General features: G+C 43.6%; 1 protein-coding gene across 9 annotated transcripts in view; it reads right to left on the bottom strand.

Moving 5' to 3' along the window:
• The window catches only part of DIS3L2 (DIS3 like 3'-5' exoribonuclease 2), a 380,375-nt gene that overhangs the window by 96,059 nt on the left and 261,875 nt on the right, over positions 1 to 22,441 (bottom strand). For all 9 annotated transcript variants that reach the window (XM_065526247.1, XM_074010517.1, XM_065526248.1 and 6 more), the window contains one exon: positions 5,243 to 5,355. In XM_065526247.1, coding sequence (XP_065382319.1) covers positions 5,243 to 5,355 — 113 coding nt within the window. The remainder of the gene's footprint in view (positions 1 to 5,242; positions 5,356 to 22,441) is intronic.

Genomic DNA, 22,441 nt, shown 5'->3' with positions numbered 1-22,441 from the left:
GGGCCAAGGGGTTTTTGGAAAAGCCTGGACCCTCAATGTTCAGTGGCTAAGGTCACAGGTGGCCAAGAGTTCCCCACGGGGAAGCAGGAGAAGAACCCTATCTCCAAGGGGACAGCAAAGATAACAGTGGGAAGCTAACTTCTCCATTTTCCCTGCCCTTTGCTTCTCCCTACTTCTTCTTGTGTGATATGCATTGCCAGAATTGGGAAGACATTGTAATATGGAGTAAATGAAATGCTGCTTGTTCAGAATGTCCATTTGGCACTAGGCTAAAGACATCTATTGTTCTAGTTCTCCTGGGGTCCAGTTGGACATCACCACATCGGTAAACTCTCATAAGATTTTGTGAGCAAAGATCTCTGTGTTGGGGTAGTTACTCAGAGTCTCAAGAGGATGTGACTGGGGGGAAGGGCCCTGGTACTGATGACAATTTTCCTGTCTCTGGCCTTGCTATCCTTCAACCACACAGTTGCTAAGGTGATTTTCTATTTTGGTCGAAGGAGATCGTATCGCTTCCCTACTTGCCCTCAGAATCCGAGCTCCTTCACCTACCACTCCAGGCCTCTCTTTGTAACCTCATCCATGGCTCTCTCTACAACGCACACCCCAACAATTTCAAACTGCATTCTGCTCCTTGAACATTCTATGCTTTTTCTAGCCTCTGCCTGGAATGCCCTCTCTGCCCACTTTTTATCTAGAAATTTTCTACTCAAAATGTGAAACACTGTTCAAAACACAATTGCTTTGTGAAGTCTACTTGGCCCTTGCAGAAGCTCCTCTCCCACCACCAGCCCAGGCAGATACAACCTCTCTTTCTTCTCTAACTCACCTTTCTCTCCTCACCTTTGGGGCACTTCTGTACCTGAAGGTAGCCTGATGCATTGCAAGTGTTTGCTACCTGTCTACCTCCTCTGCTTCCCCAGGGCAAGACCAGAATCTGTCTCATCTTTACATCCCTGCAACATGACACACAGCTGGTACTCAACAAATACCAAGTGGATGAAGACTGATAAGGACTTCAGGCAGCAGAAAAGGAAACAGGGCTTGAAGGATGCTAAGCCCTCTTAAGCATGCTTTGGGGCCAGGACCAAAATTGAGTCAGGGCAGAGCTTAAGAGCTGACCATGGAGAAAAGGGACAGTGATGATAGGACACTGACTTTCTAAGTATTCTGGACCAGGTCTTGAGAGAGTAGAGAGAAATTGATCATTTGGGTAAATACACCACTGCCCAAGGCAGCTGGGTGGGGGTACCAACAAGACTATAAAATCTTATATTAGTCTCAGAGAGCAGAAACATCTGCTAAAGCCACAGCGGGCAGGCTGGCCAAGTTCAGCAGCAGGTTAGCCAGGACAGCCCTGTGACCAACACAAAGGGCCACAGAAGGGAAGAATCAATCATTCAGGCAAGGAGGAGCAGGAAGGACTAGCAGTGACGTGGGAGCCAGATGCCCACAAGCCAAGTCATAGGGGCTTCTCCATCACCTGGAGGGGCTGCAGGGCCTCTTCTGCCCCTTTCAGCCCAGGCCTTTGCCGGCTCCCACCACATTCCCTCAGGCCTCAGTGCGATAACCCATTGGCCATCGCAGCCCATATCTGCAGTCTAAGAATTGGTGACTTTTACCCCTTTTCTCTGAGGACTTCGAGGTTTTAACAACAAGGTACTCTCAGCTAGCTCCCCACTTACACACTGAAATAACTTAAAGGAAATAGATTAATTCACTTGCCAGCCAACATCTCTGTTTAAAGAGTTTTCTTTTCCATATCAACACTTCCATGAATTCAGAATTTGATCAACTCTTTGCTACACAGTTTGACATTAACAAAACATCAACAATCTGACAACCTGCTGGTGTCAGAAAGAACCATCTTAAAACTCTTTGGACTCTACATTAAGACAGGCTTCCAATCCCAATCTTTGATCTCTATTATAAAGCAGTACCAATAAAATATCGTAGAGATTTATGGGCGAACTTTCACTTGAGCTGTTTCACACCTAAAATAACATGAATGCTTGGGCCAGTAGGCAGAAAATTCAGGTTTAGGTTTCAACTGTTTAGGTTTTCTTTTACTTTTAAAGCTTAATTCGCTTATTTTCTAAAATTACCTTAAACTTTGCGATTACATTATATTTATCTCCCAGAGAAGACAGTTGAGAGGCATTAACTGAACAAATGTTGTGTCCTTCTGAGAAGGACAGGCCAAAGTTCAGGTGGGCAGCTGTCCCCTGTCCTAATGGAACCATCTTCTGTCAAAAAGTTTTTTCCTGGTATTTAAATGGACACTATTTAAATTTATCTTTTATCCTATTGAGTATACCCTATTGTTAACAAGAATAACCAAATACTTATTACTGTGAGCAAAATCGCAACAAAAAGAATTTCATTTAAAAAGTCAGTGAGATGGTATTTGGACCCAAGACCTGTTACGCTGTATACTGTCCTATTCCACAGGTTAATCCCCCAATTACAGTTTAGATAATGAGCTAAGATTGCAATTCTGGCATCAGTCACTTACAGATCTGAATGAAATCAGTGCCACATTGCCTACAGATGGGAAACCAACTGGAACCCCAGCCCCTCTTCCCTGTGTGATGAAGCTGGGAGAAATGATTGTGCCAAGTGAGAAAGCAGAGAATCTGGAGAGCGGAAACGCAGCTCATCCAGCTTTTCAGAAGACCTTTATAGGCAAAGTAAAGTGAAAACAGCAGAAAAGTTCCTGGACACAGTCCTTTAAGAAACAAAACCGAGTAGGAAGAAAGGTCAGAGCAGCGGTTCAAAGGAATCAGAGCGCGCAGCTGCTGCTGTCCAAGGTTGCGGGCCGGCGCCACTTGTGCCTGCCAAGCTGGAGGCAGTGCTGGGCAGCAGACGCATGCGGGCCCTTCCTCCACCCAGCTCCCCGCTTTCACAACTCAGCAACAGAGCCCCAACTCTGTAGTCCCACAGAGAAATTCTAGAACTGTGACAAACACAAAACCAAAGGAAACAGAAAAGGAAACACGCTTAATTACTTAACCCAATTTGATTTTTTCATTTTCTGATTTTGAAAAGTAATTCCTGGTTATAAAAGCAGAGCGCAGCAGCTGGGGCTTGGGGGTCAGGGAGGAAGCCCTGTGTGCTCAAGAGATACTTGCGGGTCAGAAGTTTGTGCTGCATTCTCTTAAGCTGCCTATACCTGCCCAGAGCTTGGACACAGGTGTCACAGACATTATGAGGGGCCGGGGGTCAAAGAGAAGTTCTTAAATATTGCATTGAGGCTTAGGCCAGCCACAGAGGTCAGGTAGGGACACAGTATGTTTGACACAAGCAAAGCCTCGTACGGAATTCCTCCTGCTCAGATGAGGACACAGCTAGCTATCCTCACTAATTGGTCACTGAAGGTGCTGGGTCTTTCAGGCATCACTGTGCATAGAGATTACCTATTGCCCATGACACGGTTTCCTGGAACGGGGTTTTGATGATCACACAGCTTCTGACTCAGAATTTCCTGGCTCTGATCAACTCTGTCTTCCTCTCCATTCACTATTCTCATTTATGGGATGGCAGAAAACATGTACATGGTGGTTCTGATCACCTAATGTGAATGGCAGGCAAAGCTGTACTTCTGAAGAAACTGGCTGTCCAATTCTCCTGGAGCAGGTGGAGCTAGGGTTTTGCTCAAACATTCTAGGTTTCAGTGATACAGAGAGTACTGTCCTGGGGCAGGGGAGAGGAGGTACCAGGTTTTCCTAGGTACGACCTCCACTTACTGAAGGCGGCTATGGCAGATGACAGCTCTGGCTTTCCTTTGGGACAAGACAGCCCATCTAGGCTAGCTCCCTTTGTAGCAGAAACAAAGGGTCTCAGACAGGGTGACTTCTACCATGGGGTGGAAGACATCACTGTCAAAAGATAAGCTCAGCTACATTGGGGGAACTAAGCTTGGGCCACAGGCAACAGGATCTTCAGCCCCTAGAAGATATGGCTGCATTCAAAGCCTAGACTAGTCTCTTCCCTTTTGAGAGGTTAGTTTTCAGGGTGGACAAGTTGAAAACATGAGAGGAACTCTCAGTAACACTTGGTAAATACCAGAAATCTTAGAAACTTTTGGGTGTTCCTGGATAGCTTTTGCTCCAGAAGTGCCAATACCTTTGTGGACATTAAGTAGGCACTTTGCTAGAAGTAAAGCCCAGAAATTCCAGAATGCACCTATGGTGGTGCATTCTAGCGTGGATGGTGGGGATATTCCTCTGACCTTAGGGCAGTCAATGAGCAAATACCAGAATCATGTCCTAGTGCATGGGTTTGCGAGGCAGGAAGCCTCAAGCTAGTATAGGTAGAATCCCAAATTGGACTGCCAAATTTTAAAAAGCTAGAAAGGAAGTGGAAGTCCAGATATGGCCAAAGAAGGAAGATGAGCAAATGAACAGAGGATCAGAGGAGGGAAAGAAGAGAAAGAAACCTGGCAGAATTCACAAACCACAGTGTGGAAGGCAGAACTTACTCATGCTTGGTCTCTTATTAACCCCTGTCTCTGAGGCCTACTGCAGTGTCCACCAGATAATTGGTGCTCAATATATACTTGTTAAAGGAATGGATTCTCATGGTTACCATTGAATGTGCCAGGTACAGGTACATAGAATGGAAGGGATGTTTTGAGATCCATCTGTCCAATCCCTGCATTTCACAGATGAGTCTAGGGAGTTCTGTAGACACTTAGCAACTAACCAAGAGTGGTGTAGTCAGGATGAGAGGGAAAAGCTCAGACTCCTCCTCATCTCCCTTCGCTTTTCCATCTCAGAGACTCCCATGGCTATCTTGTAATGGGCAGGTCAGGACCAGATTGGCTCCCACCTTTTAGAACAGGGGTTGAAAACATTTCCTTAAAGGGCCTATAGTAACAGGAAATCGTCATGCCACTCTGCTGAAGTAATATGAAAGCAGCCACAATACATGAACAAACGCATGTGCCTGAGTTCCAATAAAACCTTACAAAAACTAGTGGCTGGTGTCGGCTGAGTTTGCCAAGCCCTGCTTTAGAAGAATTGTTTGAAAGCAGGTATTTTGCCTCCTTTCTTTCTGAAGCTGAGTATCTGTCAGTTACTTAAATAGCAGGGCCACTCTGGGGTGAGGCCTCGGATGAACACCTGTGTCTTTCTTTGGCTTCTCTTTCCGGAGAACATGTCATAACAGCGAGCACACACTTTTCCAGGGACACAAACAAATAAACAAAGCAAGAAAAAAGAAACTGGAGATGGATTTTTACCTTTTGAACCAAGTAGACACTTGTGGCCCTCTCAGCAGCCACTTTATCCAGGTCGGATCCCTCTGGAACAAAGTAACTCACGTCGGCAATGTGAACTCCCACTTCGAAGTTGCCTGTAAATGCACGAGAAAGACTATCAGGCTGGCATGGAAGGCCACAGCATTCCCTCCCAGAAGTCCTTTCCTTGAATGTATGTCACTCCCAGAGGCCACAGGACCTGCAATGTAGGTGCCACATCCAGTCTTGCTTTCCTCCTTCCTTGGCCACCTCCCCCTGTGACCTGCACTACTGTTGCCTTCCTCATTGTATAGCAAAAGATGATGAAATTGTCTTGTGAATAAACAAGATTAACCACTTTCCCAAGATGTTTCCCATTTCTAAAGGCTTCTTATCTTTGAGTAAACATAAGAAGATATGGCTCATTCTGGGTGATGAGCAAATCCTTTTAGGTCACTAGAAGTGAATTAATCCCCAAATCTTGCAGATGCAACCTCTGAAAGCTCTGCCCTTCCTTCCCATTCCCTCTGGCCATTGCCCTATTCAGTGCACACCTGGCTGCCCTATCTTGCCTCTGTGACCCCTCACCTGGCTCTCCACACTTTGCTGTGATCTTTCTAAATGTGGGTCTGGGAAAGGTACTCTTAGCCTGTTATTTATGTCCTTGCAGGGTCACACCCCAAGCAACCTCAGCCCCATCCTTCATATGCTCTGTATGCAGCTGTCATGGGAAACTTCTTTCCACTCCCTGAACAGATCTTCCCTCAAGACATTTAGACGTTGGCTTGACTCATACTTTTCCCTATGCTTGGGATAGTCTTAATAGTATCTGCCTATCAAAATCTTCCTTACTTTATTTGGGTCAACTGAAAGAGAATCCCAAAACAAGAAGAGATTCCTCTACCCCCCTCCCCCTGCTTCCTCCACCTATCTGCCTCTTCCAACTCCCCACCACCCCCCAACCCCATTTCCTCCACCTGCACTGTAAAGCAACTACTCCACACCTGTTGCTGCTTACCGCGGTCTTTCTTCAGAGCTCTCAGCACTACCAGATATCACAGCATATCTCTATCGGCTTGTGTGTTTGTTATCTCTCTCCCTACTAGGTAAGCTCCCAGTAAGTAAGGCCTTTTGTGTAATGTTTACTGTTGTACGCCCAGGGCCTGGAAGAGTGCCTGGCACATAATAGGTTCTCAGGAAGTACTTGCTGAATGAATGAATCAATAGTCGGTTTATCTTTTCCCTCTGGTAAAGGACCCACTTTCTTTTTCCTTTTAGAACTGCTCCTTCCCTTCCTGGTGGAGCTGTCTTTTAACAGGCCCTGCCCTCCCTACCAGGTTTACCAGAGAGTTGGTCAGATGACCAAGGCTGTTAGAACTGTACCTTAAATGAGGGAGGGTCGTTAGGTTATAAACTTAAGATTTATTCTTGAACATACTGTAAATCATCTATCAAATGTATATGTGAAAATAAAAATATACACATACATACAAGAGTATATACATATGTATATACTTACATATACATGTATGTGTGTATGAAAATGTACAAAATGAACAGATTACAAAAAAGAGTATACATGTAAAATAAGTATATAGGCTGGGCACGGTGGTTCATGCCTGTAATCCCAGCACTTTGGGAGGTCAAGGCTGGCGGATCACTTAAGGCCAGGAAATTTGAGACCAGCCTGGCCAACATGGCAAAACCCTGCCTCTACTAAAAATACAAAAATTAGCTAGGTGTGGTGGCACACACCTGTAGTCCCAGCTACTCAGGGGGCTGAGGCAGGAGAATTGCTTGAACTTCAGAGGCTGAGGTTGCAATGAGCTGAGATCGTGCCACTGCACTCCAACCTGGGCAAGAGAGCAAGGCTCTGTCTTGAAAAAATAAAATAATAAAATAAAATAAATATTGATACACAATGGGCAGAGATAAACACATGGAAGATACAAGCATAGTGTTGAATTTGCTTAAGTTGAACAATACACTTGATAAATGATATGAACTCCAGGCAAGAGGGTCTCTCTCCTGGGATCCCAGGCACTAAGGACCACATAAACCTGGAGCTGCCAGGAAACATCTATGCTACATAATCATGCCAATATAGAAAATAATAGTCTAAGAAAGAAAAGAAGAATCATGACCTCATTTGAACTTCAGGATCCAGCTGAGCCTGAAACTAGTCTACCTGCGGACTTGGCAGTTAATGAGTGAATCAATTCCCTTTCCATTATGACTCACTGACAGAGTCCTGACTCACACCCAGGTTGGCTCAGAAGAACTTATTAACACAGTACCATTTGCTTCTTTGGTGACCTGAACGACCAGTACTAAGGTATCACACATTTTATCTGCAAACTGTGTAGCTACTTATCATCCTCCTAATCCTTCACCGGGGGATAATTCTTCCCTCAGTTTTTAAAATGGAAAAATGCTTACACATGGGGTGCTTGAAAAAAGGGGTTCAAGCAAAGAAAAGAATTTAAGATTCCTTATTCTTCATCTGGTGTGACACTCAGAGACCACCTTCCTACAGGGCATTCTTCAGGTTTTTCCGCCCAATCCTGTAGCTGTAATACATAAAGGAATACTTAAGTACACTTAAGAGATCCTGGCTGCTATGGGGTAACATAACAGATCTGTTTCCCACAGAGGAGAGGGCTGTCTGGAAAGCTGAGAGGAACCAGCATGACTCCAAGCTTAGCTGCCTCATTCTGACAGGCACGCAGCTGTGTCGCTGGGTCACTGGGAGCAGTGAAACCTGCCCTGCGATCGAGGAACTGAACTTTACATGAATTCAGCCAAGAGTCTCAGACGGCTCAACTTCCAGTTTTGATATTTCAAGTATCTAAAACCAACACTTAGAGAAGGTAAAATAAAGAGTCTTCTTTTGAAGTCAGCATTATAATATATCGGCCTACCAGGTAAATATTGACTAAAGGACAAGAGAGAGGATTATTACATCATGATATAAACCATAATTTTAAATTCAGTCTCTGTGTTACTACACATGAACTTTCTGTCCTTAGTCAAAATTGACAAACTGACAAAGAGTTCATTACAGGAGATAAAATACGAAGAAGGCCAATCAAAACATATTCAAGAGGCTTAAATTTCACTCAGAATTCCCAGCAGAGCCTCTGAAACCAGCAAAGAGAAGCCCTCTTATTCTCTGCTTTGGATCTTTTTTATGGAAACCCTAAGTAAATATTTTATTATATATGTTTACATAATGTGAACTTGCAGAACTCTTGAGGTGGTTGCACTGAACTTTTTATTCTATGAAAGAGAAAACATAAATCCAAAAGTTACATGGCATATGCTGCCAAAATGTTTAAGACAAATTTGATATTTTAAAAGATACTGTCTTTCATATAAAAGCATTCTTTTAAAATATTTTTAAATTTAAAACTTTCATCTGCCAGGGCTGAGTCTGTGTGTTTAAAGAGCAGTTAGAGCAGAGAGAGGAAGGATCCCCGGGACAGCCATGTCTGGCTCACTTTGCCCAGGGTCCACAAACTTAGATGAGTACAAACACTCCTTTGAATGAACTTGACAGGACATCAGAACTGCTTCATCCAATTAAAACACTAATAGATTATAAAGTGGGATTGAGAAACCATTTCTTTGAAGCCAGCCTTCCAACCAGTGCAGCCACTTCCCCACAGTGTCCCTGCCAGGTGGCCCCTGCTATATCCTCAAGGGTGGGAAGCTGACATCTTCTTGAAGCCACCTGCTCTCTTTCTGAAGAGCTCTGGTAGGGGAAGTGCTTCCTCACATGGATCCTCTAGTTTATGCCTGCACTAGACATCCGTGAGTGGGGACCCCTCCATTTAAGGAGCTCCCGGTCTAATGAGGCTCGCAGATACACCCGTGTCATGACTCAAGTGTACGGGAGTAAGCTTAACTGCAATCAGTGAGAACATCTGAAAGTGTTTTGTGATCCATAACAACTACATAAACGTAACATGGACAATGATGATCATGAAAATAATAAAGACCTGTAATCCCAGCACTTTGGGAGGCTGAGGTGGGTGAATCACCTGAAGTCAGGAGTTCAAGACCAGCCTGGCCAACATGGTGAAACCCCATCTCTACTAAAAAAATACAAAAATTAGCCAAGCATGGTGGCACATGCCTGTAGTCCCAGCTACTTGAGAGGCTGAGGCAGGAGAATCACTCAAACCCGGGAGGGGGAGGTTGCAGTGAGCCAAGATCGCGCCACTGCACTCCACCCTGAGCAACAGAGTGAGACTCTGTCTCAAGAAAATAATAATAATAATAATAATAATAATAAAGACAGCAGGGGTGATCATTTATTAAATGTCTCCTCTGTGCTAGGGGCTTCACACACAAGCTAACTTTGACTACAGCTATGCAAATCGTTTTGCACAGATGAATTATCTGAGATGCAGAGAGCTTCTCAGTCACTTTTCTAATTACCTAGCTAAAAAGTGAGAAATCCCAGATTCAAAACCAGGTTGGGTCCAGATCCTTTGCTCCTTTTATTACCCCTCGCCATACACTATCACTGCAACTCCAAGACAAGATGATACAACCCAATTTTTCATCTCAGTGGGCCACAGCTCAAAATCCCTCCCTATCTCTCATAACTCCATGGAAGCCACATTCTCAGCTTTGGATTCAAAAGTCCTGGCAGAGACTCTTCCCAGCCATGTTCACAGCCACACTCCTGTCCCTGCAGGCTCTTTTGGTTCCCACTGTCAGTCTCCTTAACCACTTGTAGCAGGGCCTGATTATAGAACAACCACTAAGCCACTAACTCCAGTTCTATTTAATTAGATGAACAAGCTCTTTAAAATCTAAACCACTCCCTTCTACATTTCTAGGTTACAGTCATTTTTAACTGGTAGTGCAGAGACTGTCTGAACGACTCAAGAGGCCTGCACCAGGAATGAGCAGGACCAGGGTGGCCACCTACTATAGGTGGGGCCTTCCCTTACCAGAAGTGAGATAAGGGCCTTCCAGACTTGGGTCACTTCATTCACTTTTACCCACTGCTGAGACTCGACAGTGGTTACAGTGGTGACAGAGGCTCTTCTTGACATCAGCAGGACACTCCTCGCATAAAATAATATTACGTGTTGTGATAGATATTTGTTCCCCCCAGTCTCCCCACCCGCTCGCTGCCAATTCACATGTTGAAATTTAATCCCCAATGTGATGGCATCAGGAGGTGGACCTCTGGGAGGTGATTTGGCCACAGAGGTAGATCCCTCACAAATAGGATTAGTGCCTTATAAAAGGGACCCCAGAGAGCTCTCTCATTCTTTCTACCATGGAAGGACGCAATGAGAAGGTGCTGCTCTACGAACCAGGAAGTGGGCCCTCACCAGACCCTGGATCTGCCAGCATCTTGATCTTGGACTTCTCAGCCTCAAGGACTATGAGGAATAAATCCGTTGTTTTAGTTCTTTATGCCACCTGGTCTACAGTATTTTGTTACAGCAGCCTGAATGGACTAAGGCACATGTGACACCTGGAAAGCCTTTTAATATACTTCATCAGCAAAAAATAACTTTGTCCAGGTCACTTGTAACCTCTGTGCACTAAATCCAAACCTTTGTAGGCCTGACCTTATAGCAGCATCTGAAACCTGGTGATTCTGCGCCCTCCCCACCCCCACACCTTGGGACACTTCTCCTTAGCTCTGGGCCCCACTCTGGGTGTCTAAGCTCCATGTTTGCTCCTCTTCAAGTTTCTTTGCCTCTCCATGTCCTTTGCGTGTGGTGTGCCCAGCCTCTGTGCTCTGCCCCAGGCTGCCTTCTCTCCTAATTCCACCTCTTCTCTCTGGATTGTCTCACCTACTTCCAGGGATTCAAACCTCATTTCTGTGCTTTGGTCTTCTAATTGTATATCACCAGACTAGACTTCTCTGAGCTCCAAATTGATGTATAAAAAGTCTACTGAGAATTGTCACTCAGCTGTCCCACAGTCACATCACACTCATACCTCCGTAAGCCCCTACTGTCAGCAAAACTATTTCTCTCCCTGTGTTTCCTGTCCCAGGAAGTGGGATCACCTCCACTAAACCAAAAGTGATACCCAGGCTTGCCTAAACCAAAAAGAAACCTGGGACTTTCTCAGGCCTGTGTCGATTAATCATTCTGATTCTACCTTCCATACATCTCTCACATCTGCCCATATGTCTTCCTTCCCGCCACTGTCACCTTGGCCAAGACCACCATGGCTTCTCCTAAGAAGTATCTAACAACCTCCTATTGCTCTCCTTGCCATTTCTCAAACTCATTTTCGATAGTGAAAACAGTGCCCTTTCCAAACACAAATCTGCCTGTCATTTCACCATCTACACCCTCCAGAGCCTCTGCTTCCCTGAGCACACAGCCCAGACCTGGCTTCCATAGTCTGCCTGGCCTGGTTTTTGCCCACCCCTCTCATCCCATGGTCTTGTGTCTTCCACTCCTCCCCTGCACACCATCCTCTTATCACCACTTCACAAGGATCTGTGCTCATCATGTGGGTCTGCTCTGTGCATGTTTTGACTTTCCTGGTCCTTATCCCTTAAATGACAGTTATACCCACAAGACACTGTGATGGGGTTCCCATGCTCACACCCATGGGGTTCCCCCTGGTTATCTCTATTTCTCTTCCTGGCAACTCCCACTGGTCCTTCAAACTACCACCTAAAGTCACTTCCTCCAGCAGGCCTGCCCTGATGACCTAGACCAGGCTCAATCCCCTTCTGTGTCTTCCTACAGCTTCTCAACTCTTCTACCCCCATTTACTACATGTAGATCATGAACTAGCTCCTGACTCTCTGTAATCAGCATGATGGGTAGGGAAAGGGCTGGGCCCACAGTGATTGACATTTACTGAAAGAAAAAGAAAGTAACAAAAAATATAAGGCAGGCCCCCTGCTGCTCTGGGCTGAAAGGACTGTAAACCCTGCCTAACTGCTCATGCAGGTGCTGAGCCCTTTCCATACCAGGTCTGCAAGAGAGCACACAGGCTGTGCCTGCCTACCTCAGGTGACTTAAAACTCACTGCTGTTCTGGTGAAGCTCACTACATCCTCAGGTAAAGTGGCAATTCTTATTGTTTTTTTCTCTCTTTTAAAGCCAAAATATGTCTCCCTAGAGTTTCCATTTATTGGCTCCAGTTCTGGCTCATAAGGGTCCCCAGAATAAGCCTATCTCCTCGGACGACAGCAATCTGGCTAAGAGAAAGGAGTGAAACAGGGCGAGGTGCTTTTAGGGTAGTACCAGCCTTAATTACTGAGACAGCCAGCATATGGCCCCCTGGGACTTTTCTCCTTCAGGCTAAACAACCACATGGTTTGGCTTTTAGTTACCTCATAATCTTCCTAATAACCATGTTCATTCATTTAATCAGTCATGCAACAAATACTTATTAAGCTCCTACTATGTACTGGTCCTTTTCTAGGCACTGGAGACATACAAGAAAACTGACAAGCTCCCTTCTCATGCCAAGCTTCCAGTCAAGTTGGGAGAGAAAGGCAACAAGCAAACAAAAAAAATGACAAGATTACTTAGATAGTAAAAAGGACTTTGGAAAAAATAAAACAGTGAATGCCTGGAGCTTATTTTAGAGTTCATTAGTAATGAAAAGGTCTCTCTGAGGAAACAGATTGAGACCTGTGGGTCTAAGAAAGACCACGTCACATGATGACATGGGGGAGAGTATCCCAGGCAGGAGAGCCAGAGCGAAAGAAGAGGGGTGGGGGCAAGCTTGCTGTGTCTAAGGAATAGAAAGATGGCTGGAAAGCAGAGAAGAACTGGAAGCAGGGAGGCTAGTGAGGCGGATGGGCCCTGAGGAGAGCTGTCCTGCTGAGTCAGGATGAGGCATTCTTTACTCCTAGTGCAATGGGAAGCCACCAGGGAGTGCTAAGTGGAAAGGTAACTTGAATGTACCATACTCACCTTCTCACTTTGCCACCTCATCCACTCTGCAGACCATGGCTCTATTAATGCCATCTGCAGTCATACTGAACAAAAACAAAGAGCCTGAAGACCACAATCAGAAGTACAACCTGCTGGACACCCTGACAGATAGAACAGATGTTGGATTTCCTGTACCTCAGGTTGGTTTCCACCCAGTCTATGATGGGAACACAATGCTCTGGCTTGATCCTGTGGCCAGTTTTCCCAACACAGGAGCCTCAACAGAGATACAAAACAGTATTCTGGAAGCTCAGAAAGGGTAATCCAACCAAGAGGACTGAGAGAAAGGGACGTTCCGCTGTCCAAACGGCACCAGCGATGAGGGGCCTGACTCAGGGCAGCTTGACGCAGCTAGGACGTGGGCCCTGGCCTCAGCATGATCCTACTGAATATTGGAGACAGACTCAATTGGGCTTGGATCACCTTGTGGCCACACAATAAACTCCACCTTTTACTTGGGATAAGCACATTCCCTCTGAGAAACACTGATTGGGTTGCTAGGTAAGAGGGACAACTCAAACGCTGGCATCTTCCAGCTCCATGTGGTATTCGTTATGTAATCTCACACAAAAGCTGACCACCAGTATAGCAAGCCATGGCAGCACTCCATGGCCATGACGTGGTAATGGTTTGAGGATATTTTATAAACTTAAGAGAAGTTGAAGTGAAAAAAAACATCTGGGGTAAGTAAATCTGAATGAAATACAGGAACCCACCATGAGGAGGGGGTAGCATAGGATGACTTCTTCTTAGATCTCTCCAAAGGTCAGGATTTGAAGAGCCTGGATTTTCTTCTTCTTTTTCCTCTTTGCCATCCAGCAAGAGGTTAATGAGGACCTTTATTTGCAAACTCCTTAACTGGTGAGCTCATCTTCTGGAACTAAGCAGCTTCAAGAGCCTTTTCCCTTCATTATTACTAAGGGCTCTATCAATCTGCAAGTACTCAACTAAACTGCCCACACAGCAATTTTTGTCATGTTCAATGTAATTGTCAGGAATCTAAGTTTAAATTTATATGAACAGCACGGACGAGGAACACCCAGGTAGTAAATTCCACTTTTCCTCTTCCAAATGACTTGAGCAATGGCCTTCTTCATTAACAGGAAAGAGAATGAAGAGCTGAACTTGCGAGGCTGGCGCACTCAACGTCTGGGAACTTCCAGGCATTTCAGCAATGAGTGGGGAAAGCCCAGGTCAGCCGGTCAAGCCTGGGACAGAGCGCAAGCTCCAGAGAAGCTTTGAGAGCAGCAGGGCAGGCACTTGGTTCTTCCTCAAAGCCAAAAGACAGTGAGGTCCTAGGGACTGCAAAGGACCCTAGAAGGTCATTACAAAGTGAATAGGTCAAAGTAATAAGGGCTGGGGTACAGGTGGGTTGGGAATGGAGCAGGACTGGCTGTGGAATGAGGGATGCAGGGGCTAGGTGATGGGAACAACGGGTTTCATTATACTCTTCCTTCTGCTTTTGTGCATGTTCAAAATTCTTTATTAAAAAAAAAAAGAAGAGGCAGGGCTGAAGGCAAGAAATGAAAAAAGTTTGAAAAGGACAAATCCAGTTAAGTAAAACTAGCTCAAAGTTTGAAAACAACAACAAGTCAATAGAGGCAGAAGTTGAAGGTTACTGCTAAGAAGGAGCAGAATAAAAATGTCCTCAGTGATGATCTTAAGAGGCAGCAGATACCAGGATTGTTCCTTTATCCGTTACACACATTTGTAATGTTTTCAGTTTTCAAAGGCTGAGAAAAGCAACAAGGATAAAAAGTATAAAATAAAAAATGCAAACCCTGCTTTAAAATATCTGGAGAAAAATATAAGAAGAAGGTAACAATGGTTTCGAGTGACAGGATTTTGAATTTTTCTTTTTGCTTAGATGTAAACTTTAATTTTTGAATCATAAGTGTTTTACTTGGTAAAGAGTCTTGGATTTTTAAAATAAAACACACCAACAAAACACTATGTCCACCCTAGCCACCTGTGTACCTCTTGACTTCCCAGCACGCACCAAGAAACAGCACTACTGGCCAGCCTGAGCAGGAGGCAGTAAATTGATGCCAGCTTATTGGTCAATTCTCCTGGTGGATTTTGGTGACTAAAGCACTTTGCAGGCAAGCTCCATAAAGGTGAACTTAGTAAATGAAGTAGCAGAGAACTGGGCATACTCTTTCTGAACAGGAAACAACTATTTTCATGCCAGAAATGTGACTGCAGTACATAGTAGGTCATGGCATGTGGTGTCATCTCTTTTATGGGCTTCGACATGTATGGCCAGCATGGGGACCCAGTCTTTCTTATATCTGAGGCTGTGCAGGGAATGTACGTGTAGAATCCCAGTAGAATGGTTTCCCCCAGGTCTAGGTCTGAAAACAGAACTGTAGCATATTTTCATTCATTTGTGGATTTTTCTGTTTTTAAAAAGTCCCGGCTGGGCGCGATGGCTCACGCCTGTAATCCCAGCACTTTGGGAAGCTGAGGCGAGTGGATCACCTGAGGTCAGGAGTTGGAGACCAGCCTGACCCACATAGAGAAACCCCATCTCTACTAAAAACACAAAATTAACTGGGCATGGTGGTGTATGCCTGTAATCCCAGCTACTCAGGAGGCTGAGGCAGGAGAATCACTTGAACCCGGGAGGTGGAGGTTGCGGTGAGCCGAGATAGCACCATTGCACTCCAGCCTGGGCAAAAAGAGCAAAACTCCGTCTCAAAAAAAAAAATAAATAAATAAAAATAGTCCCAGGACATAAGTACTAGTCTCTAACAGCCAAATATATCAGAGATATATAATTTTCAATGTTTTAAAGAAATATAAAACAACTATGTGTATTAAAATGCCTACAAACTAAATGTTAACTGTTAACTGCTTAATCCAATCCCAGCATTCCTTACATCAGAAATTGAAACAACTTTCATATTTACCTAGAATTCTGAAAGGCAAAAGTTCATTGCTTTATATGCCGGTGACAAAAACCCTTAGTGGCTTTTCTCTGACACTGGAGATATCATTTGGATTATTTTCTCACCATGCCCAATTAGCTCTTTTGGATCCAATCATTCAGTTTCACTTATTAATTTATTTGCATGAAAGGGAAACCATTTCTGACCTCCCAAGACTTCACAAAAGTTAACCAGAAATTATATACATAATTTATGCATGCTTATGGTATGAGAATCCACCGTACTGGTGGTCTCATAACAATGGCATATTGACTGCTTACTTTTTAAAGCACTTCATTATATTAATTCATTTAATCTTCCAATGCTATGAGACTAATCTCTTTCTACAGATAAAGAAACTGAGACCCAGGGAGGTCAGACACCTTGCATCAAGGTCTGACTCCAAAACCAGAGTTTCTAACCACTGCATTATGGAGATTTGCCCCTTAGCATCAGGTACCTAACAAACTCATACTTGCTTCTTTTTCAACACCTGTAGACTACAAGCACTCTCAATTTAATTTTAAAAGATTATACATTCATTTTGCAGAACAAACATTTTAATAAGTAGAACAAGTAAGTAGACATAGTATGATTTTCAACATGACTGAAAGTAATTCCTTTACGGAGACAATAAATATTTGTTGAAATGAAAACCTTGTCAAGCAGTCTTTTTACTACTGGTCACTTTCTATTTCTGAGCTGTCCATATATCAGTTAGTTATAACTCAATTTCCTGAGTTTTTTGTGAGACAGGGTCTTGCTCTGTCACCCAAGTTGGAGTGCAGTGGCACGATCATGGCCCACTGCAGCTTCCACCTCCCTGGGCTCAAGTTATCCTTCCACTTCAGCCTCCTGAGCAGCTGGGACTTCAGGCATGCACCATCATGCTCAGTTAATTTTTAAATTCTTTGTAGAGATGGGGTCTCACTATGTCGCCCAGGCTGGGCTCGAATTCCTGGGCTCAAGCAATCCTCCCACCTCGGCCTCCCAAAATGTTGGGGTTACAGGCGTGAGCCACCCCACCTGGCCTTGAACATGACTTTTGTATTTTGTAATAGATATGGATGTGGTATAGTTGGGGAAAGATGTCCTGTCCTCATGACATACGCTCAAGTTCACTTGTAGCCTCTCTCACTAAAATGGAGTTAAGACTCTTCAGATGCAGTATCTCCTGGATGATAACAATAGTTTTATTTATTGTGGCTGGCATATAAATACACTCAACTATTTCTTGATTAAATGAATAATCTTCACAAAAGTTCTATGAGTTAGGTACTGTTAATATTTACATTTTACCAATGAACATTCAGACTCAGAGAGGTTAAATGATTTGCCCAAAGTCACACAGTCCGTAAATAGCACAGCTAGGATTAGAACATTGTCTGACTCTAGTAACAATGTGCTCACCTATCATACCAAAGGACCATATGGTGGTGCAGCCTTTTCCTAAGGCTGATTATGATTAACAATGTTTTAATCATTATTACAATTACCAGTATCTCTTAACTTTTTGTTTCAAGAAAGCTTTATTGAGATTTCATTAACATACCACACAGTTCACTCAAAGTATGCAACTGAATGGTTTTTAGTATAGGCACAAAGTTGTGCAACCACAACTACAATACATTTTAAAAGTTTTCATCACCCCAAAAAGAAAGCCCATACGTAATGACGTGTTTACAGTCACTCCCTATTTCCTCCCAACCTTCCCAGCCGCAGGCAACCACTAATCTATTTCTGGTCTCTACAGATGTTCCTGTTCTGACATCCCATATTAATGGAATATGAGTGCCCTTTTATGCTTGTCTTCTTTCACCTAGTTTATTTTCAAGGTTCACCCCTGTTGTACCATGTACTTCATTTCTTTTTATGAATGAATAATATTCCATTATATGGATACACCATATTAAATTATCCATTCATTGGCTGCAGACACATTTGGGTTGTTTCCATTTTTTGTGTACTCCTTCATTTTTTTTAAAATAAAACTTTTTATTAAGGCATGAAATACATAAAGCATACAAACATTAAGCATACAGTTCAGTGAATTTTTACAAAGTAAATATACTTATGTAACCACCACTCAGTTCCAAGAAATAGAACGTATGCAGAATTCCAGAAGCTTCTCTCATGCCTCCTCCCAGTCTTTACACTCACCAAAGATAATTACATTTCTGACCTCTATAATCTATAATCATTGATCAGTTTCACCTTTCTTTGTATTTTACATAACTAGATGCATATGCATATGGTATATATCTATTTTTGGTCTGGCTTCTTTTGCTCAACATAGCGTTTTTGATATTCATCATGTGTGTTTTGAATTTGCTTCACTCTGTTGCTATATAATATTCCATTGTAAGAGTATACCCCAATTTATTAATTTTATTGTTATCAGGCACTTAGATTGTTTTTGGTTTTTTGCTATTTTGAGTGATGGTGCTATGAACGTTTCTGTACATATATACACCTTTCTATGGGGTATATACTTAAGACTAAAACTGCTGGGCCATGAGTTATGAATCCACTCAACTTTATTACATATTGTACAATGGTTTCCCAAAGTAGGTGTGGCAACTTACACTCCTACTAGCAGTATATGAGAGTTCTAATTGCTCTACACCCTCACTAACATTTTCACCTTTAAAAACTTTTAGCTAATGTGGTGGGAACATAATTAGTATCTTATGGTGGTTTTCATCTCCATTCTCCCACTGGACTTACGATATTTTCATGTTTTTGACCATTGGTTATCTTCTTTTATGAAGTGCCTGTTCAAGTCTTTATATGATATATTGGTAAGAGTTATGTGCTGGATACATATATTACTAATATCTTCTCCCACTCCGTGGCTTGCCTTTTCAACAATTATTTTTTTTAAAGACAGAGTCTCACTCAGTTGCCCAGGCTAGAGTGCAGTGGTGCAATCTTGGCTCACTGCAACCTCTACGTCCCGGGTCAAGTGATTCCCGTGCCTCAGCCTCTCCAGTAGCTGGGATTACAGATGTGTATGACCATGCTCGGCTAATTTTTGTATTTTTAGTAGAAAGAGGTTTTTACCATGTTGGCCAGGCTGGTCTCGAACTCCTACTTCAAGGGATCCACCCGCCTGCACCTTCCAAAGTGGTGGGATTACAGGCATGAACCACCGCACCCTTTTCAACAATCTTAATGACATCTTTTGATGAATGGATGTTCTTCATTTTAATAAAATCTAATTTATCAGTCTTTTCTTTTAAAGTTTACACTTTTTGTGCTCCACTTAAAAAATCTTTGCCTACACCAAGGTCATAAGGTTATTCTTCTTATGTTATCTTTAAAGGTGCTAATGTGTTACTTTCATACTCAGATCTATGAGCCACATGGAATTCATTTTTATGTGTGGTACAAAGCAGGGGTCAAAACCAATTTTTTCCCCATATGGATATCCAACCGGTCTAGTACTATTTATTGACTAAAGCCATCTTTTTCTCACTACACAGCAGTAACATCTTTGCTAAAAACCAGGTGGTTGTATATATAAATGGGTCTGTTTCTGTATTCTCTATTCTAGTCTCACCTTGACTTCTGAGCAACCGCTGAACATTTATTATTTCAGCATAACCCTTACTACAATTCCATGGCGACTTTTTTGGTCTCACTCTGTCGCCCAGGCTGGAGGGCAGTGGTGCGATCATGGCTCACCGCAGCCTTGACCTCCTGGGCTCAAACAATCCTCCCACCTCTCAGCTTCTTGAGTAACTAGGACCATAGACTGCACCACCACACCCAGCTAATTGTTGTAATTTTTGTAGTGATGGAGTTTCGCCATGTTGCCAAGGCTGGTCTCAAATTCCTGGGCTCAAGCAATCCTCCCATCTCAGCCTCCCAAAGTGCTGGGATTACAGACGTGAGTCACTGTGGCCCATGCAAATTTTAATCTTTCTAATTTTATACTAATAATAACTTTCACTTAACACTTCCTTTTTCTCCAGCACCATTCTAAGTGCCAGGGATTATCTCATTTAGTCTTCCCCATAATTCTGAGTTAGATATTATTATCCCCCTTAATGTCAGGGAACATTGAGGTAAGAAGAGGTCAATTCTCTCCTCTGGAATATGGACCGTGTCCCTTCTCATTTTGTTGTTATACAAACTACTTTTGTGGAAAAGGATCAGAAGTATATGCAACTTTAGGCAGTTACTGTAAATATCTTTAAAGCTAAGTTGTGTTTCTGCAACAACAGGCATAAATGAAGCTTAGCTCTTTTAGTTTTTCATATACTCAGTAATTTGGAACTGGAAGACACTTGAGAAACTATCTAGTTCAAACCACCATTTTATAGCTGAGGAAAGAGAATTTCAGAGAAATCAAAGAAATGCCCAAATTTCCATGATGCAGTAGAGGCAAAGATGAGACAAGAACCCAGTTCTCCTGCTCCTATTCCAGTGCTCTTTCTGGAATACCACAACTGTCTCTCATCACGCAGTGAGTATGCTGGATCACTGGGACTTCTTAACTGGCTTCCAGGTTTACCTTGGTGCCAGATACTTAAGGATGCCTGACTGGTGGGTGCCAGATTATCTTGGCTTTCATGAGCAAGGAAACTGGAACCAATCAGCAGAGCTGGAAGCTGATGAACACAAAACAGTCCAAATTCGGTTTAACAAGGTGCACTGAGACATCCATGAAAAAAGAGAATTTCCAAAGCCCAGACCCCACAGAAATCGGGCTAGCAAGATTTGAATGGAACATAGGAATAAGACTTAGAGGGTGGAGCTGCCTCTCCACTTAATCTTTCCACTTAGATTCTGTGTCCTCAAAAAGGAATTCATTGGCAAGCATCCCAGAAGCCCACTTCCATGCCAGAGCCCTCGCATGACTATTCAGTTATTTGGATTTTTTGAGTCAAGGTACAATTCAGTAAAAAATGATCATACAACAAGGACAGTTAAAACTGTTCACTCACCAGCTGGGTGCCGTGGTTCACGCCTATAATCCCAGCACTTTGGGAAACCAAGGCAGGTGGATCACCTGAGGTCAGAAGTTCAAGACCATCCTGGCCAACATGGTGAAACTCCATCTCTACTAAAAATACAAAAATTAGCTGGGTGTGGTGGCAGGTGCCTGTAGTCCCAGCTACTAGGGAGGTTGAGGCAGCAGAATCACTTGAACCTGGGAGGTGGAGGTTGCAGTGAGACAAGATTGCGCCATTGCACTCCAGCCTGGGTGACAGAGCAAGACTAGCTCTTTAAAAAAAAAAAAAAAAAAAAAATTGTTCACTTGCCAGTGCCCCAGATGAATGAAGAAGACATGCATTTCCTTATGAGCTGACAGATCTACAGAATTTCCCATTTCTCTTCCCAGGTTCATTATCAAGGGCCCTACTACAAAAATAAGATTTGACTGAGATCAAGTACTTGAGTTGCCTGGGATCTGCTTGAGGTCAGAAAGCCCTCTGACATAAAATACTGCAAGAGGAAAAAATTCAGTGTTTCAAAATGGGATTAGAAATGACTTCACAAAGCTGGGTGCGGTGGCTCACGCCTGTAATCCCAGCACTTTGGGAAGCCAAGGTGGGCGGAAAACCTGAGGTCAGGAGTTCCAGAACCACCTGGCCAACATGGTGAAACCCCGTTTCTGCTAAAAATACAAAAATTAGTTGGGCACAGTGGCATGTGCCTGTAATCCCAGATAATCAGGAGGCTAAGGCGGGAGAATTGCTTGAACCCGGGAGGCAGAGGTTGCAGTGAGCCAAGATCACACCACCACACTTTAGCTTGAGTGACAGAGCAAGACTCCATCTCAAAAAAAAAAAAAGCAATGACTTCCCATGGAAGAGGAATGTAGGAGGAACAGCATTCGAAGCACTGGGCATCATGAAGAAGTCAGAGACAAAACCCAGAAATGTATCCAAGCAGAAAACTGCCCTGAAGTAGAACTTTTCTTTTCTTTTTTTTTGAGACGGAGTTTCACTCTTGTCACCCAGGCTGGAGTACAGTGGCATGAATTCAGCTCACTGTAACCTCCACCTCCCAGGTTCAACCGATTCTCCCACCTCAGCCTCCCTCCTGAGTAGCTGGGATTACAGGTGCCCGCCATGCCCAGCTAATTTTTGTATTTTTAGTAGAGACGGGGTTTCACTATGTTGGCCAGGCTGGTCTCAAACTCCTGACCTCAGGTGATCCACCCGCCTCGGTCTCCCAAAGTGCTGGGATTACAGGCGTGAGCCATCGTGCCCAGCTGGAATTTTTTTCTTCCAAGATCTACTAACGAGTGATCAGGGTTCCCCTCTAAAATACAAAGCACAGATTTTACGCACAGTTTTTTTGTTAAATTAAATGGCG

The sequence above is a fragment of the Macaca fascicularis genome, chromosome 12 (assembly GCF_037993035.2).
Source record: "Macaca fascicularis isolate 582-1 chromosome 12, T2T-MFA8v1.1".
NCBI lineage: Eukaryota > Metazoa > Chordata > Mammalia > Primates > Cercopithecidae > Macaca > Macaca fascicularis.
This window is presented reverse-complemented; position numbering and strand designations above follow the sequence as displayed.